At 43.7% G+C, this 18856-nt stretch overlaps 1 protein-coding gene across 4 annotated transcripts in view; it reads right to left on the bottom strand.

Annotated features, from left to right (window-relative positions):
- Positions 1 to 18856, bottom strand: part of MORC2 (MORC family CW-type zinc finger 2) — a 42791-nt gene that overhangs the window by 13543 nt on the left and 10392 nt on the right. For all 4 annotated transcript variants that reach the window (XM_012471361.3, XM_012471360.3, XM_012471362.3 and 1 more), the window contains exons 3-10: positions 18238 to 18272; positions 10107 to 10175; positions 9420 to 9510; positions 6041 to 6149; positions 1792 to 1951; positions 1571 to 1682; positions 827 to 952; positions 149 to 228 (exon numbers count right to left, since the gene is read on the bottom strand). In XM_012471361.3, the coding sequence (XP_012326784.1) occupies positions 149 to 228; positions 827 to 952; positions 1571 to 1682; positions 1792 to 1951; positions 6041 to 6149; positions 9420 to 9510; positions 10107 to 10175; positions 18238 to 18272 (782 nt within the window). The remainder of the gene's footprint in view (positions 1 to 148; positions 229 to 826; positions 953 to 1570; positions 1683 to 1791; positions 1952 to 6040; positions 6150 to 9419; positions 9511 to 10106; positions 10176 to 18237; positions 18273 to 18856) is intronic.

Consider the following 18856-nt stretch of genomic DNA (forward strand, 5'->3'; position numbering starts at 1 on the left):
GGGGCTGAAAAGGAACTGAACTATGCTTCAGGAGAACAGTCTTGTCCCTGAGTGGTGGACTCAGCCTTTCCCTGGAACCCCACTTTGGCCACAAATAGCATACCCCAGATGCCCCCACACCCAACTCTTGCACCGGGAATAGCATTACCAATCCTTGCTACATGCTCTGCTTTCTTCACCTCCTGCTCCGCACGGGTCTTGAAACGGCTTGACGTGTACTTGTACATCCTGATCAGTGGAAAAAGCAAGCTGAGGGCCCACACAGCAGTGGGGCAGGTGGCACACCCAAGCACAGGAAGCACCCTGCCTTCCTGCGTCCTCCCAAGCTGTGCTGTCCTGGCCCCTTGTGATGAGACAAATCCAAGCTCAATTCAGCAAAAAGATGCAATTCCTAATTCCACTTGCCCTTAGCCTCCTGCTCTGTCTTCAATAAGCAACCTCACTATTCGCCAGGGGTGTCATTCATCCCAAAGCAGAAACAATCCTCAGGAATAAGCCAAAGCCATTGCTTTCCTATGTAGTGTCTAAAGGCCCCTTGGCCCTGAAGCTGAGCGACTCAAGACAGCTCACTGTGCCAGGCAGGGCACCCTCCCTGTCACAGAGGCACACACACTCAATAAGCTTACCCAGCCACCTCCACAGCCTATCTGTCCCTCCCCTAGGACCCAGAACTGACCCTGTGACCAATCACAGGCAACTTAAAGGCCCAAACATTGCCAGCACTACCAGAGCCTCTCATACAGCATCCTTCCAACAACGCCCCAGAGAAACACAGCCACATCCTCGGCCCATGGGAGACAGCAGGCCAGGATGCACCAGTCCCTACCTGGGCTTGTACAGGCAGCAGGAGAGCCTCTTGGTCTGAACCTTGTGCCCGTGGATGAAGATCCTCATCCGGGGATCAATATACAGCACAGCAGCATAGGCCCGGAATGAACGCCGCTCTGGCTTCCTGGAGTGGGCAAGAACAGAGAAGTGTTGTCACCTGTTCCAGAACAGGCCTGACCAAGGGCACAACATCCTCTCTGCAAGCTTTCCACCTTTCCATGTTAGGTAGTGGTTTCTCTTGCTGCCCTGACCCTGAACAGAGAAGTGCTGTCACCTGTTCCAGAACAGGCCTGACCAAGGACACAACATCCTCTCTGCAAGCTCTCCACCTTTCCATGTTAAGGTACTGGTTTTCTCTTGCTCCCTTAGTGTGAGCACCACATCCTGCCCCTCTCACATCCTCAGCACAGGTACCCCACAGGCAAGTGACCTGGCCCTTTTACTACCCTACCACAGAACCCTGGGCAATTCCTCTCCCCACTCTAGGCCTCAGTTTCTCCTGCTAAATCAAGGAGTTGGATCAGGGGATTATTAATCTTTTCTATTAGCTTAGCTGAGGATCTGCTGTCCTATTCATCCTTCTGTCTTGTGGCAAGAAGACTTAGCACTCTCAGCTCCATCAACTCTAATGATGCCACCAAGAGAAATCCAAGGAATGTGCTCTCCCCTCTTTCCCTGAAGCCACCTCCTGAGAGCACCAACACCAGTTCTAGGGCTTCCCTCCCTTCCCAGCCACACTCACGTGCCCTCTGGGGATGTCTCTGCCATTTGGATATCTCTTGGATTTGAGATTATGTCTAGCTCTGGCTCTCCATTATCCATGAGCTTGAGATTGAAGATGATCACCAGTGTTCCTGAAAAACAGAAATCCTTTATCCTGCCAGGTGCCCCGGCCCATCCCCACACCACTTATGATTCTGGAGGTCCCAGATTCTAGGGGCTGCAGGCTCAAAGCCTACTTACCGCTGTCCCCAGGAATCTTCATAAATTGGGTCATCACTTCCTCCTCAGTGCGGAAAGGAGAGTACTTATAGATGAGTTCTGTCTCAATGGCAAATTTCTCTACATTGTCTGTGACAGGTTCCCTGGTCTGAGCATTCCAGGTGGGCAGTGGGACTATCACCTGTGGAATAAACATGAGCAGGCACTTTAAGGGAGGCCCCAGAACAGCCTTCCACCCAAATGTGCATCTATCTTGTCCCTCCCCACACTGTAGCTCCACACTGCTGTGAGGCCCAAGGTCCACAGCCAGGCACCAGAGGCTCTGTGAGCTTCAGGGCTTCCGCCTCTTCCCAAGACTCAGCCACACGATTACTTCCTTCAGGATATGTTGGTTTATATGTTTAGAGTCTCTGCATGGGAAGTTCCCTGCTTGGGACGTCCCTGGTCATTTTCTTATTTTGGTAAAAACTCTACTTTTACCACTAGGGAAAATATATTTGCAATTATCTAGTGAATCTGCAGATACACATAACATAACCTACAACTCAGCAAGTCCACTCTTAGGTACATACCTACCCTAAGAGAAACTTTTGTACATATGTACCAGTAAACATGCAGAAAAATAACCCAGGCCAGGCACAGTGGCTCACATCTGTAATCCCAGAACTTTGGGAGGCCAAGGCGGGCAGATCACCTGAGCTCTTAGGAGTTCGAGACCAGCCTGGGCAACACAGAGAAACCCCATCTCTACTAAAATACAAAAAAATTATCCAGGTGTGGCGGTGTGCACCTGTAGCCCCAGCTAGTTGGGAGGCTGAGGCATAATTACTTGAACCCAGGAGGCGGGGCTTGCAGTGAGCTGAGATTGCACCACTGCACTCCAGCCTGGGTGATAGAGCAAGACTCCATCTCAAAAAAGTAAAAATAAAAATAACCCAAATATCTATTCTAGAGTGGCCAAATTAAACTGTACAATGGAAAACTATTGTAGTGATGCAAAGAACTAGCATCAACATGGATGAACATCATAAACACAATGTTATATGAAATATGATACAAAAAATACCTACAGTACAAGTCCATTTCTAAAAATTCACAAATGGGCAAAACGAAACTATTATTTAAGGATGCATACAAAGGTGACGAACTATAGTGAAAAAGAAGGAAACCATTATCACAAAAGTTACCTGAAGGCAGTTCTTTCAGGGGCACAACAAGAAATATAACTGGTGAGGGCACACAGGGCACTTCTAACATCAGTCTGTGATGGTAGCAACACAGGTATTGACTTTAACATTATCCTCTGAACTGCACAAATATTTCAATACACTCTTCCATTTATGTGGAATTTAGTTTTAACAATGTCTAAGCAATATTTTTAAAAATCCTACTCTTTCTTCGAAAACCCAACCTCATATGCCATTTAGCCAGAGGCCTCACTGTGCTCCTCCCTCCATGGTTACCAGGCCGCAGCCCTTGCAGAGTCCTGCAGACAGCTGCCTGAAGGGTTTCCTCTGCAGAGCAAGCCAGGCTAGGCACCTCAAGGGTTCAAACCCTTAGGAAAAAGGGACTCTGTAATCTTAACAAGTGCTGGAGTGGTAAACCATTAAGAGTTCTAAGACATTTTGCTGGCTTTTTGGTTTTTTTTTTTTGAGACAGAGTCGCTCTTGTCACCCAGGCTGGAGTGCAATGAATGGCACAATCTCAGCTCACTGCAACCTCTGCCTGCTGGATTCAAGCAATTCTCTGGCTTCAGACTCCCGAGGAGCTGGGATTACAGGCATGCACCACCACACATGGCTAATTTTTGTATTTTTAGTAGAGACAGGGTTTCACCATGTTGGCCAGACCGGTCTCAAACTCCTGACCTCGTAATCTGCCTGCCTCAGCCTCCCAAAGTGCTGAGATTATAGGCGTGAGCCACTGCACCGGGGGCATTTTGCTGGTTTCTAAGAAGCTTTGTGCTGAAAGTATTCAACCCGAGGGCTGGTCTGGGCACATTCCTCCTCAGCCTAAAATGATCTTATTTTGAAATCTTGGCTGAGTTTGCATTGGAGTACAATCCAAAATAGTGACCTTCTAGCACCAAGTAAGGAAAAAATCTCAACCTAGCCTCTCCACCAGGGGAACTGAGTTCCATTTGTGTTCTGTAAACCTATACCTCACAGTATGCCTCTCATTCTTCACAGCAGTCCCAGGTGAAAATGGCATCACTTTCAACACTGGCATTCACTTCCACAGGCACCCATTCCTCCCCTCCACAACACTTCTCCTTTAGTTTCAATGGTACCACTTGACCAGTTTTCTTTCTACCTTTCTGGCTACCCCTTTGTCCCTTTGGCCTCCTTCTCCTCCCCACAACATTTAGATCTTGGCATGCTCTAGCTCTCAGGTCCTCTTCTCACTCTATTCTCTCCATTAGGTGACCTCATTTGCTACCAAGAATCCTGAAGCCCCCAGGCCTCCCCCAAATGCCAGACCCAGACTTCACTTTGTATGTCCAAAAGAAACTTATACTCTTCCCCTCCATACTTCCCCTTCCCCTCTTCATTCTTCCCAACTCCAGAGAGCCCACACCCCAACTGCCACAGCAGAACCTGTGAGTAATCCATGACTCCTCCCCTTCACTTTCACCTTCCACTAATCAATCAATCACCAGATCTGTGGGTCCCACATCCTAAGGAGATGGCAACTCCATGTATTTCTCTCACCTCCCTTGGGCAAGTACCACCAAGCTACACAGAGCCTGGGCCTCTCAACTGTAACACTCACCCTAACCTTTCCAACCCAATCACCACACAATCGCAACATAGACCTTCTTAAAAGAATCTGATACTGGCACACCCTTGTTTAATAAAGCCCCACACATTCATCAAGGTCCTGAGGTCAAACCTAACCTGGCCCTCCCTGATCTCCAAAGGCCACCACCTTTCTCCAGGTGGCCCTACTGCCAAGTCTCCTCCCATAGCCCTCAGGGCCTTGAGCAGGCTGCTTCTACTGACCTCTATACCCTCCTGTCACCATCTTCAGTCCTATATCAGGAAACATTCCTGAAAACCCCAACCCAGGCTATATTTTCCTGTCCTACTTCTCCTAGAAGCCTGTTCTTTCCAGCTGCCACTCTTCTCTCACTCCAAGTATGCAGAATGAACTAACATACCACACCAAAAAGGCAAACAAACCCACTGGCTTGCTATATTATGATGGAAGGCCTGCCATTCCCTACCTGAACAAGTTTGCTATGATTAAGACTCAGATCTAAACAGGACCAGAACAAATTTAATCACAGCTAATCAACACAGATGAATTAAATTGAAAGTTTGAATTCATCTGTACTCAGAGCCAACAATAAAAAAAAAAGAAAGTTTGAATTCAACTACCTGCCTCTGTCGAAGTTGTGCATTTCTTTCTATAGAACCTCTTAGTCCCCTTCTTTCAAGCCCGGGCCTCCATGTCTTACATAGGAAAGGAGGTAAGAGTCCAGTCTGAGGTTGGATAGGCCACAGGACTGCCCTGATCCCCCACAACGAGGGGGCACCAACCTCACCATAAACAGCTCTGCAGATAACTGGGCCTCAAGGCCACAGGGAGAACCAGCCAAGCATGCGTTAGCTTACACAATCAATTATCAAAATGATTTAAACTCAGAATATTCTAGATTCATTAGTCCTTCCTTCCAGCATAGCAATAATCACTGGGCTGTGCAGCAGCCACTCCCAAGGTAAGACCCAGAGCATCAGCTCCTCCTGTTTTCCATACACTCACCTGCTTTACTACCCGCCCAGGCTCTCTCTAGGTATCTGAGTCATAGTTTCTGACATAGAGTAATACATTTCCTCAAAAGGAAAATGAGCTCATAGCACATTCCACAAAATCACCATCAAATAGGAAAGACACATGGTCAGGGAAGCCCAAAATACTCCCCCTGATAAAACAATGCTCCATGGTAACACTCCCTGCAAGATGGAATTCAAGTGGCAGATCTAAAGGAGCTGCAAATCCAACTCTTAATTCCTGCCACTTGACAGTCTCATTCTCAGACACAGTTGTTCTCTGAAGAGCTCCGAGATTTCACTTCCTCTCACATTAAAGTTATCTACCTCAACTCCTCAACCAATTCATCTAACCAGCTAACTGCATAACAATTAGGGGAAATGTGCTCCAATCCTGCAAACCCAAAAAGTCTAGCATTGCAAACCACCTACGAAAACTGCCTGGGCAAACTCAGGAAATGGGGACTGGTGATTCAGACCACGAGGATGGGACCTACTTCATCAATGCCTTCTTCCTCATGAAAGGTACGAGACAGAAAGAGGCAGGTCATGGTGTCTTCCTTCTTGGTGAACAGGATAAAATCCTTCCCAATGCGCATTGAGCCCCTGAAAAGGAAGCAGAAATATGTTATTCTCCCAGAGAGTCAAAAGCTTATCTGCAAAAGAAATCAATCCACTCTCTGGACCTGACTGGAAGGCTCTCCTAAAGGCCTCCCTAGGTCCCAGGACTCTGTGCTGAGTTCCACAGCCCTTGTTCTCTCTCCAACCCCCAACCCTCCTTGCTCTCCTTTTCCACAGGCCTGTAACTCCTTAGTCTTTACTTACAACCTTCTCAACCACACCATACAGGGTTCTTTCACCACCCTTCTAGGGTGGGCTCATTGCTGACCACCAGCCCCAGGTTAGTCTCACTCCCTGACTATTGCCACCAAGCTGAAGGGCAACCCTGCTGTGTTTGAGCTCTGGGTTCATCCCAGCCACATGAGAGGTGCTGGGCCCTCTGACTGTACCACCATCAGATTTTAGTAGCTGGTACCCTCAACACGTCATATTCCCTGCTGACCACACCCAGTTCCCACTGTGTCCTTTCTCAGCTGACACAAACTCCCCTCCATTCACCAAACAGCAGCACTGTCAAGTGAAAAGCCCAGTGTCTATACTCACAAGCCCTCAAAAAACCAGTATGAACCCAAGGTGCAGCAATACAGAGGGGCTAATAAAATTAATTATTGACCACAGGATTCAAGGATGCCTGTAATTAGCTCATCTCCAATAATTAGAGCCATCTCCTGTCTCAGAATTGTTTTGCCACCTTAGGCTCATTACAACACAGGCAGCTTTTGGATGCAACTGGTTTCTGGGAACTGTGCCTTGAGGCTGATTTCCAAAAGGCAAAAGTCTAAATGAAATCAACTGCTTCCTTCCTCTGTTTGGCCACCTTAAGCCAGCTAAAGAGCAGGCAGGGACAGGCCTTTCCAGGCAATGCAAGACAGGGCAGAAGCCTGAAGCTCCAGCAGGAGAACTGCCCACCGAACAATGGAGCTGTTCAGCTCCTTTCTTCCAAGCAGCTTCTGCAGCTTTATGGCTATTATCTCATTAGTCTTCGTAACACCCCAGGGAGATGATGGAGGTGGAAAGCTTCATTACCCTCTTCTGTGTAAAATACAAATCAGCATGGCATGCCAAGCACACAAATGAATGTCATGCCCCATTTCCCCAAACACTCAGGAAAACTCCCAGGACACTGTTCAAAGATACCCTGGGGGCTGCCAAGTCCTAGTTCTCCTCCTCCAGTACCCAAAGTGCTGGCAATGCTCCTTGCCCTGACAATTTCACAGACCACCTCTTCCTCCTTCCCTAAAGCATATGGGGAGCAAGTGAGGCACGTTATCTTGCCTTCTGCCAAAGCGTGCCCTTGCCCTAATTTGGCAAAAACTCTCACTTTGTGCCTCTATCTTCCTTCTGACCTTAGCCTCTGAATAGCAAAAGCCCCAAACACCACTTCTCTACTGGCTTCCTTGCTTCTCAGCCCTATTCTCCCCACAAATCACCTTCTAAAACTTACTCAACTTCTGAATTGGTTTCAAGATGATTTTACTGTCTACTCTGAACACTAGATGGCTCCATCTCAATGGGACTTTCACAAAAGTCTTCCACTGAAATATGCTAGTAACAACACTCTCACCTTCTATACACTTTCCTTCCCAGTCTGCCAACCACTTTCAGAGTGACATTTCATTTGTTCCTGAACCTCACACTGTAAAGGACAATGTCAGAGATTAGAACCCCATTTTCTAGATTAAGAAACAGGCATTCAGAGAGGTGAAATGGCTTGCCTGAGGCCATTAAGAAACAGACATTCAGAGAGGTGAAATGGCTTGCCTGAGGCCACAGAACTGACAGAACCAGGTAGGAGGAGGCTGACCTACAATCTAGATGAAAAGTCAGGATTTCCCCTGATAGTAGGAGACCTCAGTTTTGGGGGATTTAGATCACCTGCATCAGAATTATATGATTACAGGTGATTCATTGCATCTGTAAAAAACAGATTCCTAGCGCCTACCCAGATCCACTGAATCAAGCCATCAATCTGTCCTAGAAACATCAGAGGAGGAGAAATAAAGGCAGGAACCAGGCTCTCACAGCAGTGATAACATGTAATCCTTAACCTACTTGGTATGCATTATCATCTCAACTTAGAAAGGAGAAAGCTGAGGCTCAGAGATGTAATTAAGTGGGTGAAGTGAAATTTGAACCTTAGCTTGTCATTTAAGTGAAATGGACAGCAGCTCCATTTTGCAGTCAGAAAGACCTGGTTTCTACCCCAGCTCTATACATAGGCATTTTTATGCCTTTGGGAAAGTAACTTCACCCCTAGAAACCTCAATTTCTTCATCTGCAAATGAGAATAATAGTACCTACAACCTCATAGGGCCATCATGAGGCTTAAATGAAATCATTCGTGTAGTTTATAGCACAGTGCCTGGCAGATGGTAAGTGTCTGTTATTACCATTTGCTTCCTGCCCTGAAACACAAATCACAAAGTCCAGGTACCAGGTCCTGATTTCTTTGGAAGTACTCCCTTTCTTCTCCACTCATCCAAAGCATACTGCAAGTGAGGACCAAGTGATGCTGCTGACTGATCAAACCACCACCCTCCCTCACACAAAACAACACGTTTCCAGAGCAAGACTGGAAACGTGACTCATAATTCCATTTGCACAAACTCCAATTCCACTAAATCTTATTCCATCCAAAGGTATGTACAGCTGGAAGTGAGCATTTCAGAAATAGAAACCTTTCTCTTGGGGCTTCACTCAAAACCAGAACAACACATTCCAAACACTAACCAAGTGGGAACCAAGGGCTAAGAAAAAGTCCCATGGGATTTGCAGTCATTAGGTAGGTCCCTGCTATAGGGCCCTGCAGTACATTCAGCATCCTCTGGGACATCTGTCTTCCTTACCCTGGATCCCCAGTGCCGGGCACAAAACATGACATGCAGCAGGTGCTCAGTGAACACTGCAGCACAGTAAAGCAACCCCTTCATCATCTCAGACATCCCAACATAAAAGAATTACTCACATCCTTGACTACAGGGTGAAAATAAGAATTGCAGAGGTGCAGTTCTAGAGCACAGTGCCAAGAGAAACTTACAGCCTCTCCTGTCCTGTTTTTGGATGTTCATACTTTTCAATCTGTGGAACAAACTCAGCTGGGAACAGCTGGTAAGCTACTCCAAAAACCACCACTTTCTGATTTTCTTCCAGTTCCAGAATTATAGAGGGACAAGAAGGAAAGTTTTCATCCAAGAGAAGCAGGACAGCATTGTTGGATTTTGTTTGAGCCCTGTGACAAGCCTCTAATATACCTACGATTTTAACCCATTCCCATATTGCCCAATCTGAGTTGACTCAGGTGTTCGCTTGGCTGACTTCCCAAACTGGATCACACTGGCAGCATCACCTGAAGGGGCAAACACAGAGAAAGTGATAAGTTTGCATTTCTTTCCCAGGGTCCTCAAAGTCAAAAGTCTGAGCCTTTTTAAATTCAGGCAGGGTTGTGTGTCTACTGAAAACCTCTTTCCAAGGAAATTCACCACCATGAAGCAAATAGAGGCACAGCTTTGCCTGGCCTGTTGGTACCTCCATCACTGTGACTATGTTCTATTCTCAGAATGAAGTAAGACAGCTAGAGGAGGCCTCTGTAGTTCCAGCTCGAGAATGTTGTGCAAGCTGATAAATACAATGTAAGAGACAGGTAATCTAACTGACTTAAGATTGCCTTTCAGATCCTATCTCCCATATTAGGACAAGACGTGACAAATATACTAGTAGAATTAAGCCTGAGATGTTGCAACAGACTTCTTACTCCCCAGGTGGATCTTTCAGACATAACATTGAGGTTAAGCATATTAGCGAAATATATTTAAAAAAAAAAAAAAAAAAAAGACGTAACATTGAGGCAACAGAAAAACAAATTCACATAATAAATACTTTGTAAAAATGGTTACATCGCAACCCCCCCCACACACACACCAAAAAAATAATCTCATCACTTACTTGGATCCATTCCTGCTCCATCATCCAAAAAGCAAAGCATAAATCCTCCTCGAAGGTCCTCTCGTCTTTCTGCAAAAGAAGCAGCTGCCATTACTGGGCTGTTACCCACCAGAAGGTGGGTAACATGGGCATGATCAGAAGGCAGATCAATGTGAAGCTTAGTCCAAAAAGGTCAGTCAAGCCTAGCTTTCTAGGCTAGTGTGAATTAAACTTCAGGGTCCTTGAGGTTGCAAATTCCCATCCAAGGTTCTCCAATGCTTTCTAGGTTCATAACAAAGATTGAGAGAATCTATGAGGGCAGGGATATCTGGTCCAGCATCTGGTCATACCCACCACCACTGAATATGCACATACCTCACACATATCTCAATCATCTTTATCTTTCTGCTCACTCCACCTGGATTACTATCGCTTCTGCCCTATGCCATAGACCCCAAGCACTGAAGTACTCCAACTACTACACACCATATCTTATCAACATTGCTCAAACTCAACAGGGTGCCTCCTTAAGTCTGGGGTAGCCTTCAAAGTGATGAAACCAGACATGGTATGGGCACAGCAGTGGAAGCTGCTATCTAAAAGATGAAGTACTGTGTCTATACATGAGCATCACCAGGCTGACTGGCATTCTGAGCTATCTGCATTCATCATCATATCCCCTGCTAGCTATGGTCCTTGAAAGCGCTCCCCAACCCAATAATAAGAAGGCATATGGTGCAGTGGGAGGTGCCTGGTTCCTAGCTGACATGCCTGACAGGAAGAAAGAATGGTGCCTTAGACAATAAGATGCACAGCAGTTGTAGTGGGGTTACCTAGCCAACAGAAAAGGAACACAATAAACTATGGCTGCCATTCCAGTGAAAAGAACCTTTTCTCTCAGCAGTTGTCTTCTGCAGCAGCAAATGGTAACTGAAAGTAGTCTGGGTCCAAGCATGTCATGGTCAATGGAGAAGCAATTTCCAATATGGAAAGAGGCTATACTAGTTTTGACTCAATGAGGACTAGGTGCCTTTTGACTCAATGAGGACTAGGTGAGCAAAAGAGGAACCAGCCTTGGAATCAAGGAAGTTGACAGACACAAAGATGAGAAGGATGTGAGGCAGAGGTATAGGCAGGGGACCCACATAAACCAAGCAAGCCAACTGCTCATATAGATGCTATTCAGTCTACTGATTGGCACAGGGATAAAGGCAGCACTTCTAAGAGGAAAGAGGTCTGTGTAAGGTAATACAAGGGCAAGCCCAAGGCTTCTCTGGAGCCTGGTCCCTAACTGAGGATATTTTAATCTCCCCAAGCTTCAGTTCACCAACTTTGTACAACTATCTAAGCCAACAAATCTGTTGTAAATGATATTTGTCCTTCCTTCAGGCTAAAACTCGAGTAGTGACTGCCTTCTGTTAAACAGACTTATTCATGTAAATTAAAATGCTATTTCGGCAAAGCTATAAACCACAGAGATTTTCAAGTATCACTCAGTATTCAGAAAGCTGAGCTTAATTACAAGTGCTTCTTGAAAGTTTAAGGATGAGGATCTTCCTGGAAGTACTATTGGTTAGATAAAATTTCTCCTGGTGGCAGTGCCTCTAATCAGTCTGGGGAATCCAAATGAGATGTGGCAATCAAGAACAAGTACAATAAAAGTGCAAAAGCCTTCAAAATTTCCATCTGGGAGAGAGATCCAAGATGGCTGATCACTAGCAGCTCGGGCTTGTAATTCCCAGTGAAAGCGCAGAGAATGAGAGGACACCACACTTTCAGACGAATATTTGTTGCTCACGGACTAGGAGATTCCCAGCAGAGGAGCCCCACGGGTCGCCAGGGCGACTCTTGTGGCCGGCGTGGCAGTATTGCTGGCGCCTTAGCGCGCCAGTTCTTGGTGCAGAGTCCGGAGATTCCCGGGCAGAAAAGCACTATCAATCTTAACACCGCTATTTTGGCTGGCGCAGTGGATTGCTCAGATTTCGGCGCTGGGAATCAACAAGTTGGACGTCAGCTCCGAGACCTAGTTAGAAAGTCGGTAATTACAAAGGCGACAGAGGGATAAATATATAATGAAGGGAAGAAACCAGCATAAAAAGGCAGAGAATACTCAAAATCAGAATGCCTCTTCCTCTACAGGGGATAGCAATTCCTCATCAGTAACGGAACAAGGCTTAATAGATTACGAGTGTGTTCCAATAACAGAAGCAGGTTTCAAAACGTGGGTGATAAGAAACTTCTGTGAATTAAAAGAACTTGTTCTAACCCAACGCAAAGAAACTAAGAACCTTGAAAAAAGGTTGATGAAATGTTAACGAGAATGGACAATTTAGAGAAGAATATAAGTGAATTGATGGAGCTGAAAAACACAACACGAGAACTTCACGAAGTATATACAAGTTTAAACAGTCGAATTGATCAAGCAGAAGAAAGGATATCAGAAGTCGAGGACCAGCTCAGTGAAATGAAACAAGAAGACAAGAATGGAGAAAAAAGGATGAAAAGGAATGAGCAAAGTCTCCAGGAAATATGGGACTATGTGAAAAGACCTAATTTACGTTTGATAGGTGTACCTGAATGTGACAAAGAGAATGAATCCAAGTTGGAAAATACTCTTCAGGATATCATTCAGGAAAACTTTCCCAACCTAGTAAGGCAGGGTAATATTCAACTCCAGGTAATACAGAGAACACCACAAAGATATTCTTCAAGAAGACCAACCCCAACGCACATAATTGCCAGATTTATTAGGGTTGAAATGAAGGAGAAAATACTAAGGGCAGCCAGAGAGAAAGGTCAGGTTACCCAAAAAGGGAAACCTATCAGATTTACAGCAGATCTCTCAGCAGAAACCCTACAAGCCAGAAAAGAGTGGGGACCAATATTTAACATCCTTAAAGAAAAGAACTTTCAACCCAGAATTTCCTATCCAGCCAAACTAAGCTTTATAATCGAAGGAAAAATTAAATCTTTTGCAAACAAACAAGTACTTAGAGACTTTACCACCACCAGGCCTGCTTTACAAGAGCTTCTGAAAGGCACTATACATATAAAGGAACAACCAATATCAGCCTTTCCAAAAATAATAAGCAAAGAGCATCGACACAATGAAAAATTTACACTAACTAATGGGCAAAACAGCCAGCTAGCATCAAATGCCAGTATTAAACCTATATATATATTCTAATTGGATAAAAAGCCAAAACCCATCGGTATGCTGCATCCAGACCCATCTCACATGCAACGATACACAAAGACTCAAAACAAAGAGAAGGAGGAAGATTTATCAACCAATCAGAGAGTAAAAATAAACAAATAGACAAAAAGCAGGAGATGCAATTCTCACTTCTGATAAAGTAGACTTTAAAGCAACAAAGAGCAAAAGAGGCAAAGGACATTATATAATGGCAAAAGGATCAATGTAACAAGAAGAGCTAACGATTTTATAGATCAACGAGACAGAAAATTAACAAGGACATTCAGGACTTGAACTCAGACCCGGAACAAGTAAACTTAATAAACATTTACAGAACTCTCCACTTCAAATACACAAAACATACATTACCACCTCACACCTATTCCAAAAGTGACTACATAATTGGAAGTAAATCACTCCTCAGTAATCGCATAGTATTTCATAGGTTTAAATGAAATATTGGTTGGCTGCTTGTTTGTTATTTTCTTCCCTTATTCCTTCCTGTCTACATCAAGTATAATTATTGGTATAAAAGAGGTTTTCAATACCCATTACTAAACTGCATTCTAGCCTGGGCAAGAAAGCAACACTCCCATTCTCTCTCTCTCTTTCTCTTCCTTTTTCTTCCTCTTCTTCATTTTTTTTTCTTTCTTTCTTTAAAAAAAAAAAAAAAAATTTCCATCTGGAGGAAGCCAAGTGTCATATGAAAACTCAAACTGGGTCAGGTACAGAGAATGGTAAAAGCAGCATTCTAAACCTAGCCAAAAGACATTTGCTGTACACTACAGTCATAAAATGTGCATGAAGACTCTGCTTTGGGATCTAGAAATTGATTCAAGCCAAGTACATGTGAAAAGTCCCCAAGGACTACTGGCATTCCTTGGACACGGCCTAAGAAGTTAATTTCTAGGCCTTGTTTTAGTTAGGACAGAACTCTCAGGCTGCTTTAGCACACAATCATCACGTAACAGTGGAGCTGGGATTCTTTTCTGGCTCAAGGACTTCATTTCAAAGCTTTTTATGTAGTTTAAAGGTAAGAAATGACACTGGGAAGATCCTCCTGGCCACACTGTAACTGACAGCCTATAAATGGCTAGTAGCATCTAGGTCCACAGTCACATGCAATACTGCTCATGGCCAAGAAAGACTAAGACGGTACTGACTTCTTCAACTTTGTAAACAGACACAGTGTGGTCTCTTCACCTTGTTTCAATGCTGATGCCAATCACTTGTTTATTCAATGACTACTTGGTGATCAGCTCTTCTGTGCCTGGTTGTGATGAGGACAAGAGAGTGAAAAATATAGATGTGACCACTATCTTCATAAAGCTTACAGTCTAATGGACTCTACTGCCTGCAGCAGATAAGCTAGGAAGGACAGGAGGGTTTAAGCTGAAGGAGGCTGAGAAAAGTACTGGCTAGAGCAAAATGTAGTATGGGTAAGAATTATCCAAAAAGCTTGCGAAAATACAGATTCTGGGCTCCCACTGGATAGTCTGTGTAGGTCTGAGGCGTGGCATCTGCATTTCTAACAAGTTCCAAGATGATACTGACAATGTCTGTGGGTGGCCCACCCTTTGAGAAGCACTAAACTGGAGCAAGAAAGAACCTGAAGGCTTCCTTGCTCAAAACTACCTCCTATCACCTGATATTTAATCAGTCAACTGAGTGATATCTGAAACCTTCAAAGATAAAGAAGGGGGAATTCTGGATGGAGAAGAATGTAAGCAGCTGCGGGTTGTATGTTCCCTGCCTCCCATCACACATCTTGAAAGCAGGACAGAGAAGGCAAAGCTGAACTGCCTGCTTTGCAGCTTAGTTTCATGTCCTGGGAACAGCTATGTAAGACTGTCAGAGCCAATCTGAAAGTCCGCACATCTCCCAACATGGCCAAGTGTGGCTACTCCAAGCCAGACATTCCTAACTCCCACTGGGAAGAATAAAGAAAGAAAGCAGAAAAGGACAAGAGATGTCAAATGGAGCTATACATCCAAAAGTCAAAGGTGATAAAATAATGGTGTCCCTAGCAGAGGCTATAATAAGATGACATCCAGGGTTTTTTTTGGTTTTTTTTTTTTTTTGGATACAGAGTCTCTCTCTGTCACCCAGGCTGGAGTGCAGTGGCTTGATCTCGGCTGACTGCAACCTCCGCCTCCCAGGTTCAAGCGATTCTCCTGCCTCAGCCTCACAAGTAGCTGGGACTACAGGCGGACACCACCATGCCAGGACTAATTTTTGTATTTTTAGTAGAGACAGGGTTTCACCATGTTGGTCAGGCTGGTCTTGAACTCCTGACCTCTTGATCTGCCCACCTCAACTTCCCAAAGTTCTGGGATTATAGGCATGAGCCACCGCGCCCAGCCTGACATCCAAGTTCTTCATCATACTCTGCAATCTGTTTGAGCAGTATTAATTGCAGTTTCATTTGCTCCAATTTTCCAAGTATTAATCATTGCCCTGGCATCACAAAAGGATCTTTTTTCCAAGGAGGTGGCACTGCCTACCCCAGAAGATCAAGAAAGTAAACAAAAACAGTCTACTTAGGCATATTATGGTCTACAATAACAAGAATCCAACTAATAAATATGCTTTGAGTAAATGAACACCTCTACACTTTGAGAGGTTGGCTCCTTTCTTGCCCTTTTTAGGTTTAAAAACAGCCTTTATAATGTAACTTTGTGGTGACTTCAAACTACATCTGATGTTTTGGAAGATTTCCAAGTCCAGTTATCAATCTAGTTTCAGAAGTGGAGATAAGAAAATACTTTCCCCCATGAACTAACAACAAGAACTTTGTAGTATTAAGATTATTACTAGCCAGGCGCGTTGGCTTAGCCTATAAGCCCAGCACTTTGGGAGGCTGAGGCAGTTGGATTACTGGAGCTCTGGAATTTGAGACCAGCCTGGGCAACATGGTGAAAATATATACATACAAAAATTAGCTGGGCATGGTGGTGTGTGCCTATAGTCCCAGCTACTCGGGAGGCTGAGGTGGGAGGATCACTTGAGCCCGAGGCGGAGGTTAGAGTAAGCCTAGATAGCATACTGCACTCCTTCAGGTAAAAAAGAAAAAGATTCCACTGATTTATTTCTCCTGTTGAAAAAAAAAAAGATTCCATTGATTTATTTCTCCTGTTCAATGTGTTAATAAGGCCCTTGAGGTAGAAAAGTGTAAGGTTAAAGATCCCTCAGCCAAGAATCCCAATCTCCTGGTACTTGATGTAAATCAAGTCTTTTCCCAAAATGCTGTGGTGTTTCTATCATACCATTTAATCCTTAAGCGTCTTGACTGTTCCCTCAAGATCTAGTTATTGTTCTCTAATCATCTGTAGTGCACTAATTGTCTCTCCAATTAAAGACTAAGTTCTTAAAGCAAAGACCCCAATCTCATCCTCTCTGGACTTTTCCCAAAGCACAAGAGGAGTTGTACTGAGCGCAGAATAAAGACACACTGGGACCTTTTTCATTTATTGAAATCTAACTTCATTCTGAGTGTCAGGAACTAAATTTCCTTGCTGAAATTCACCTACCAAATGTGGTAGGAGAGGGCAGAGATAATCTTTTTTAAAAAACTTCTTCCAAGTAGACTTGACTATTATGATTTGTCCCTTCAACATCACTTGGAGTACAGGCCCATCCTCTGCTTTATCATCTGTGCAATGATTAAACGAGACCTATTTTTCCAATGGTAGCGGTTACCACTCCTGAGAAAGCACACTCAGATGTTAAGACACATGCTTTGCCTTGGAAAGGTACCTCCATCTGGCATGAGCATTTAGTAACCATCTTCTAACATTCTTTTCCTGTGTGCCCCTTTTTCCTGTTACTTTCTTCTAAAAAGAAAAGAAGCCTTATTTTCACCACTTTGACAGAGCCTTTTGAACAAAAGGCTTTCAGAATTGAAGCAGTACAGCTGACTTTTAACTGCTCTGAGGATTTTCTTTGCTCCAAAGTACAGCAGACATGAGAAATTCATTAAATCTGGGACAGATTCTTCATAATTATATGACATTAGTGGTTCTGAGAATTACTACTTAGTTGTGTGCTTGTTCCCGTTCATCCAAAGGGTCCATGAAGAGGGGCTATTTCATTCTCATATAAACATACAGACTTCTCAGAATCTAGTCCATGCTATTCAAAATATTACCTCACGTTTCAGAAGATTTCAGAAAAGTCTGTCAGAAAAAAACACATTACACTAGTCAAATTGTATTTAAAATCTGTCTTCTATTCTGCTTTCAAATTTTTAGTGTTCAAATGGCTAAAAAAAGGTGCCGGTACAAATACCAGGCAGAAAGCAAACTATTATAATTAATTAATTTGTTAATTAATTAATTAAAAGGCCAATGACTGTTGCACTCGCTCTAGGAAAAAAAGAGGATCTTACTACAAAACAGCAGAGCCAAATAAGGAAAATGAAACAGGATGTTGACAGGTGTAAATTCCAAGCCAAGCAGCCTTCCTTCCTGACACCTCTGTTTGAGAACTTGGCAAACTTCGAGCCAATCCAGTCACTGCTATTTTCTGCAACTGATACCAGCAATTCTGCAAGTTGAGACTAGTGCTCACCAAGGGTTCAAAAGAAAGTGGCCTCCAACAAGATCTCTCCTTGGCTGCAGGTACCACAAACCTCATTCATCTACTAACTCCTACCAGTAAAATAACTTGGTCATTACCCTCTCTACTATTCCACTACTACCATAACTCTACTCGTAGCTATTTACATAGATTTGGATACCCTGTGTTAGCTTCTTGAAACCAGTATTATTGGTTTCTATGTCTGACCAAAGCTGACCATACCTGACTATGACTGCCCCTTTTCTACCTATGACCTGGAACAATCATGCCATCTTCCCAGGCTCCAGAATCCAGTCATCTCCCACTCAATTCTTCTTAGGCACAATAATAAATGCATTAAGATGAACGAGACATTAGAAGAACTGAAGCCTGACTTACCTGCATAAATATCTATTCTGGTGGCATCAGCATCTCTGCAAAATTAAAAGAATCATGTGAATTAATATGAAATATCAACCATCGAAATGCATATGACCTGAGTAGAATGCAGAGTATTTTGAGTCTGTTTTCAGGAAGCCATACAGAAATTCTATATACATTTAGATTCTTTTTTACTTTTATACTTGGCAACACAATTTCCTTTATATATCTGTAAAACATATCTGAAGCCCTAAATTATTGAAGATAATCACATGACACGGGGCCTGGATTTTTTTTTAATACTAATTTCCTGGTAAAAAATCTATAGGATAAGCAAGAATATTTCCCTTTATACCCTAAGAAATGATTCAAATATATGTTTTTCTCACTCATTTGATTGCAATCATAAAAAGATGTTCCAATAACTTGTTCATTTTTTCTTCTCAAGATTTTAAGAAAAAAGGAAAATAATCTCCCACAAAACCTGTGAAAAATCACATCTCGTGGTATACACACTGCAGTCAGCAGACTGATTCTTAAGCCCATAATCTTAACCTCCTTAACCTTGAAAGGAAGTTGGGATAGTCCTGCCCCATTAGACTCTAGCCATTGAAATCATACAGATTCAGTTATCAAT

Source organism: Aotus nancymaae, unplaced genomic scaffold (genome assembly GCF_030222135.1).
Source record: "Aotus nancymaae isolate 86718 unplaced genomic scaffold, 86718_ANA_hifiasm-v0.15.2.pri h1tg000076l, whole genome shotgun sequence".
Lineage (NCBI taxonomy): Eukaryota > Metazoa > Chordata > Mammalia > Primates > Aotidae > Aotus > Aotus nancymaae.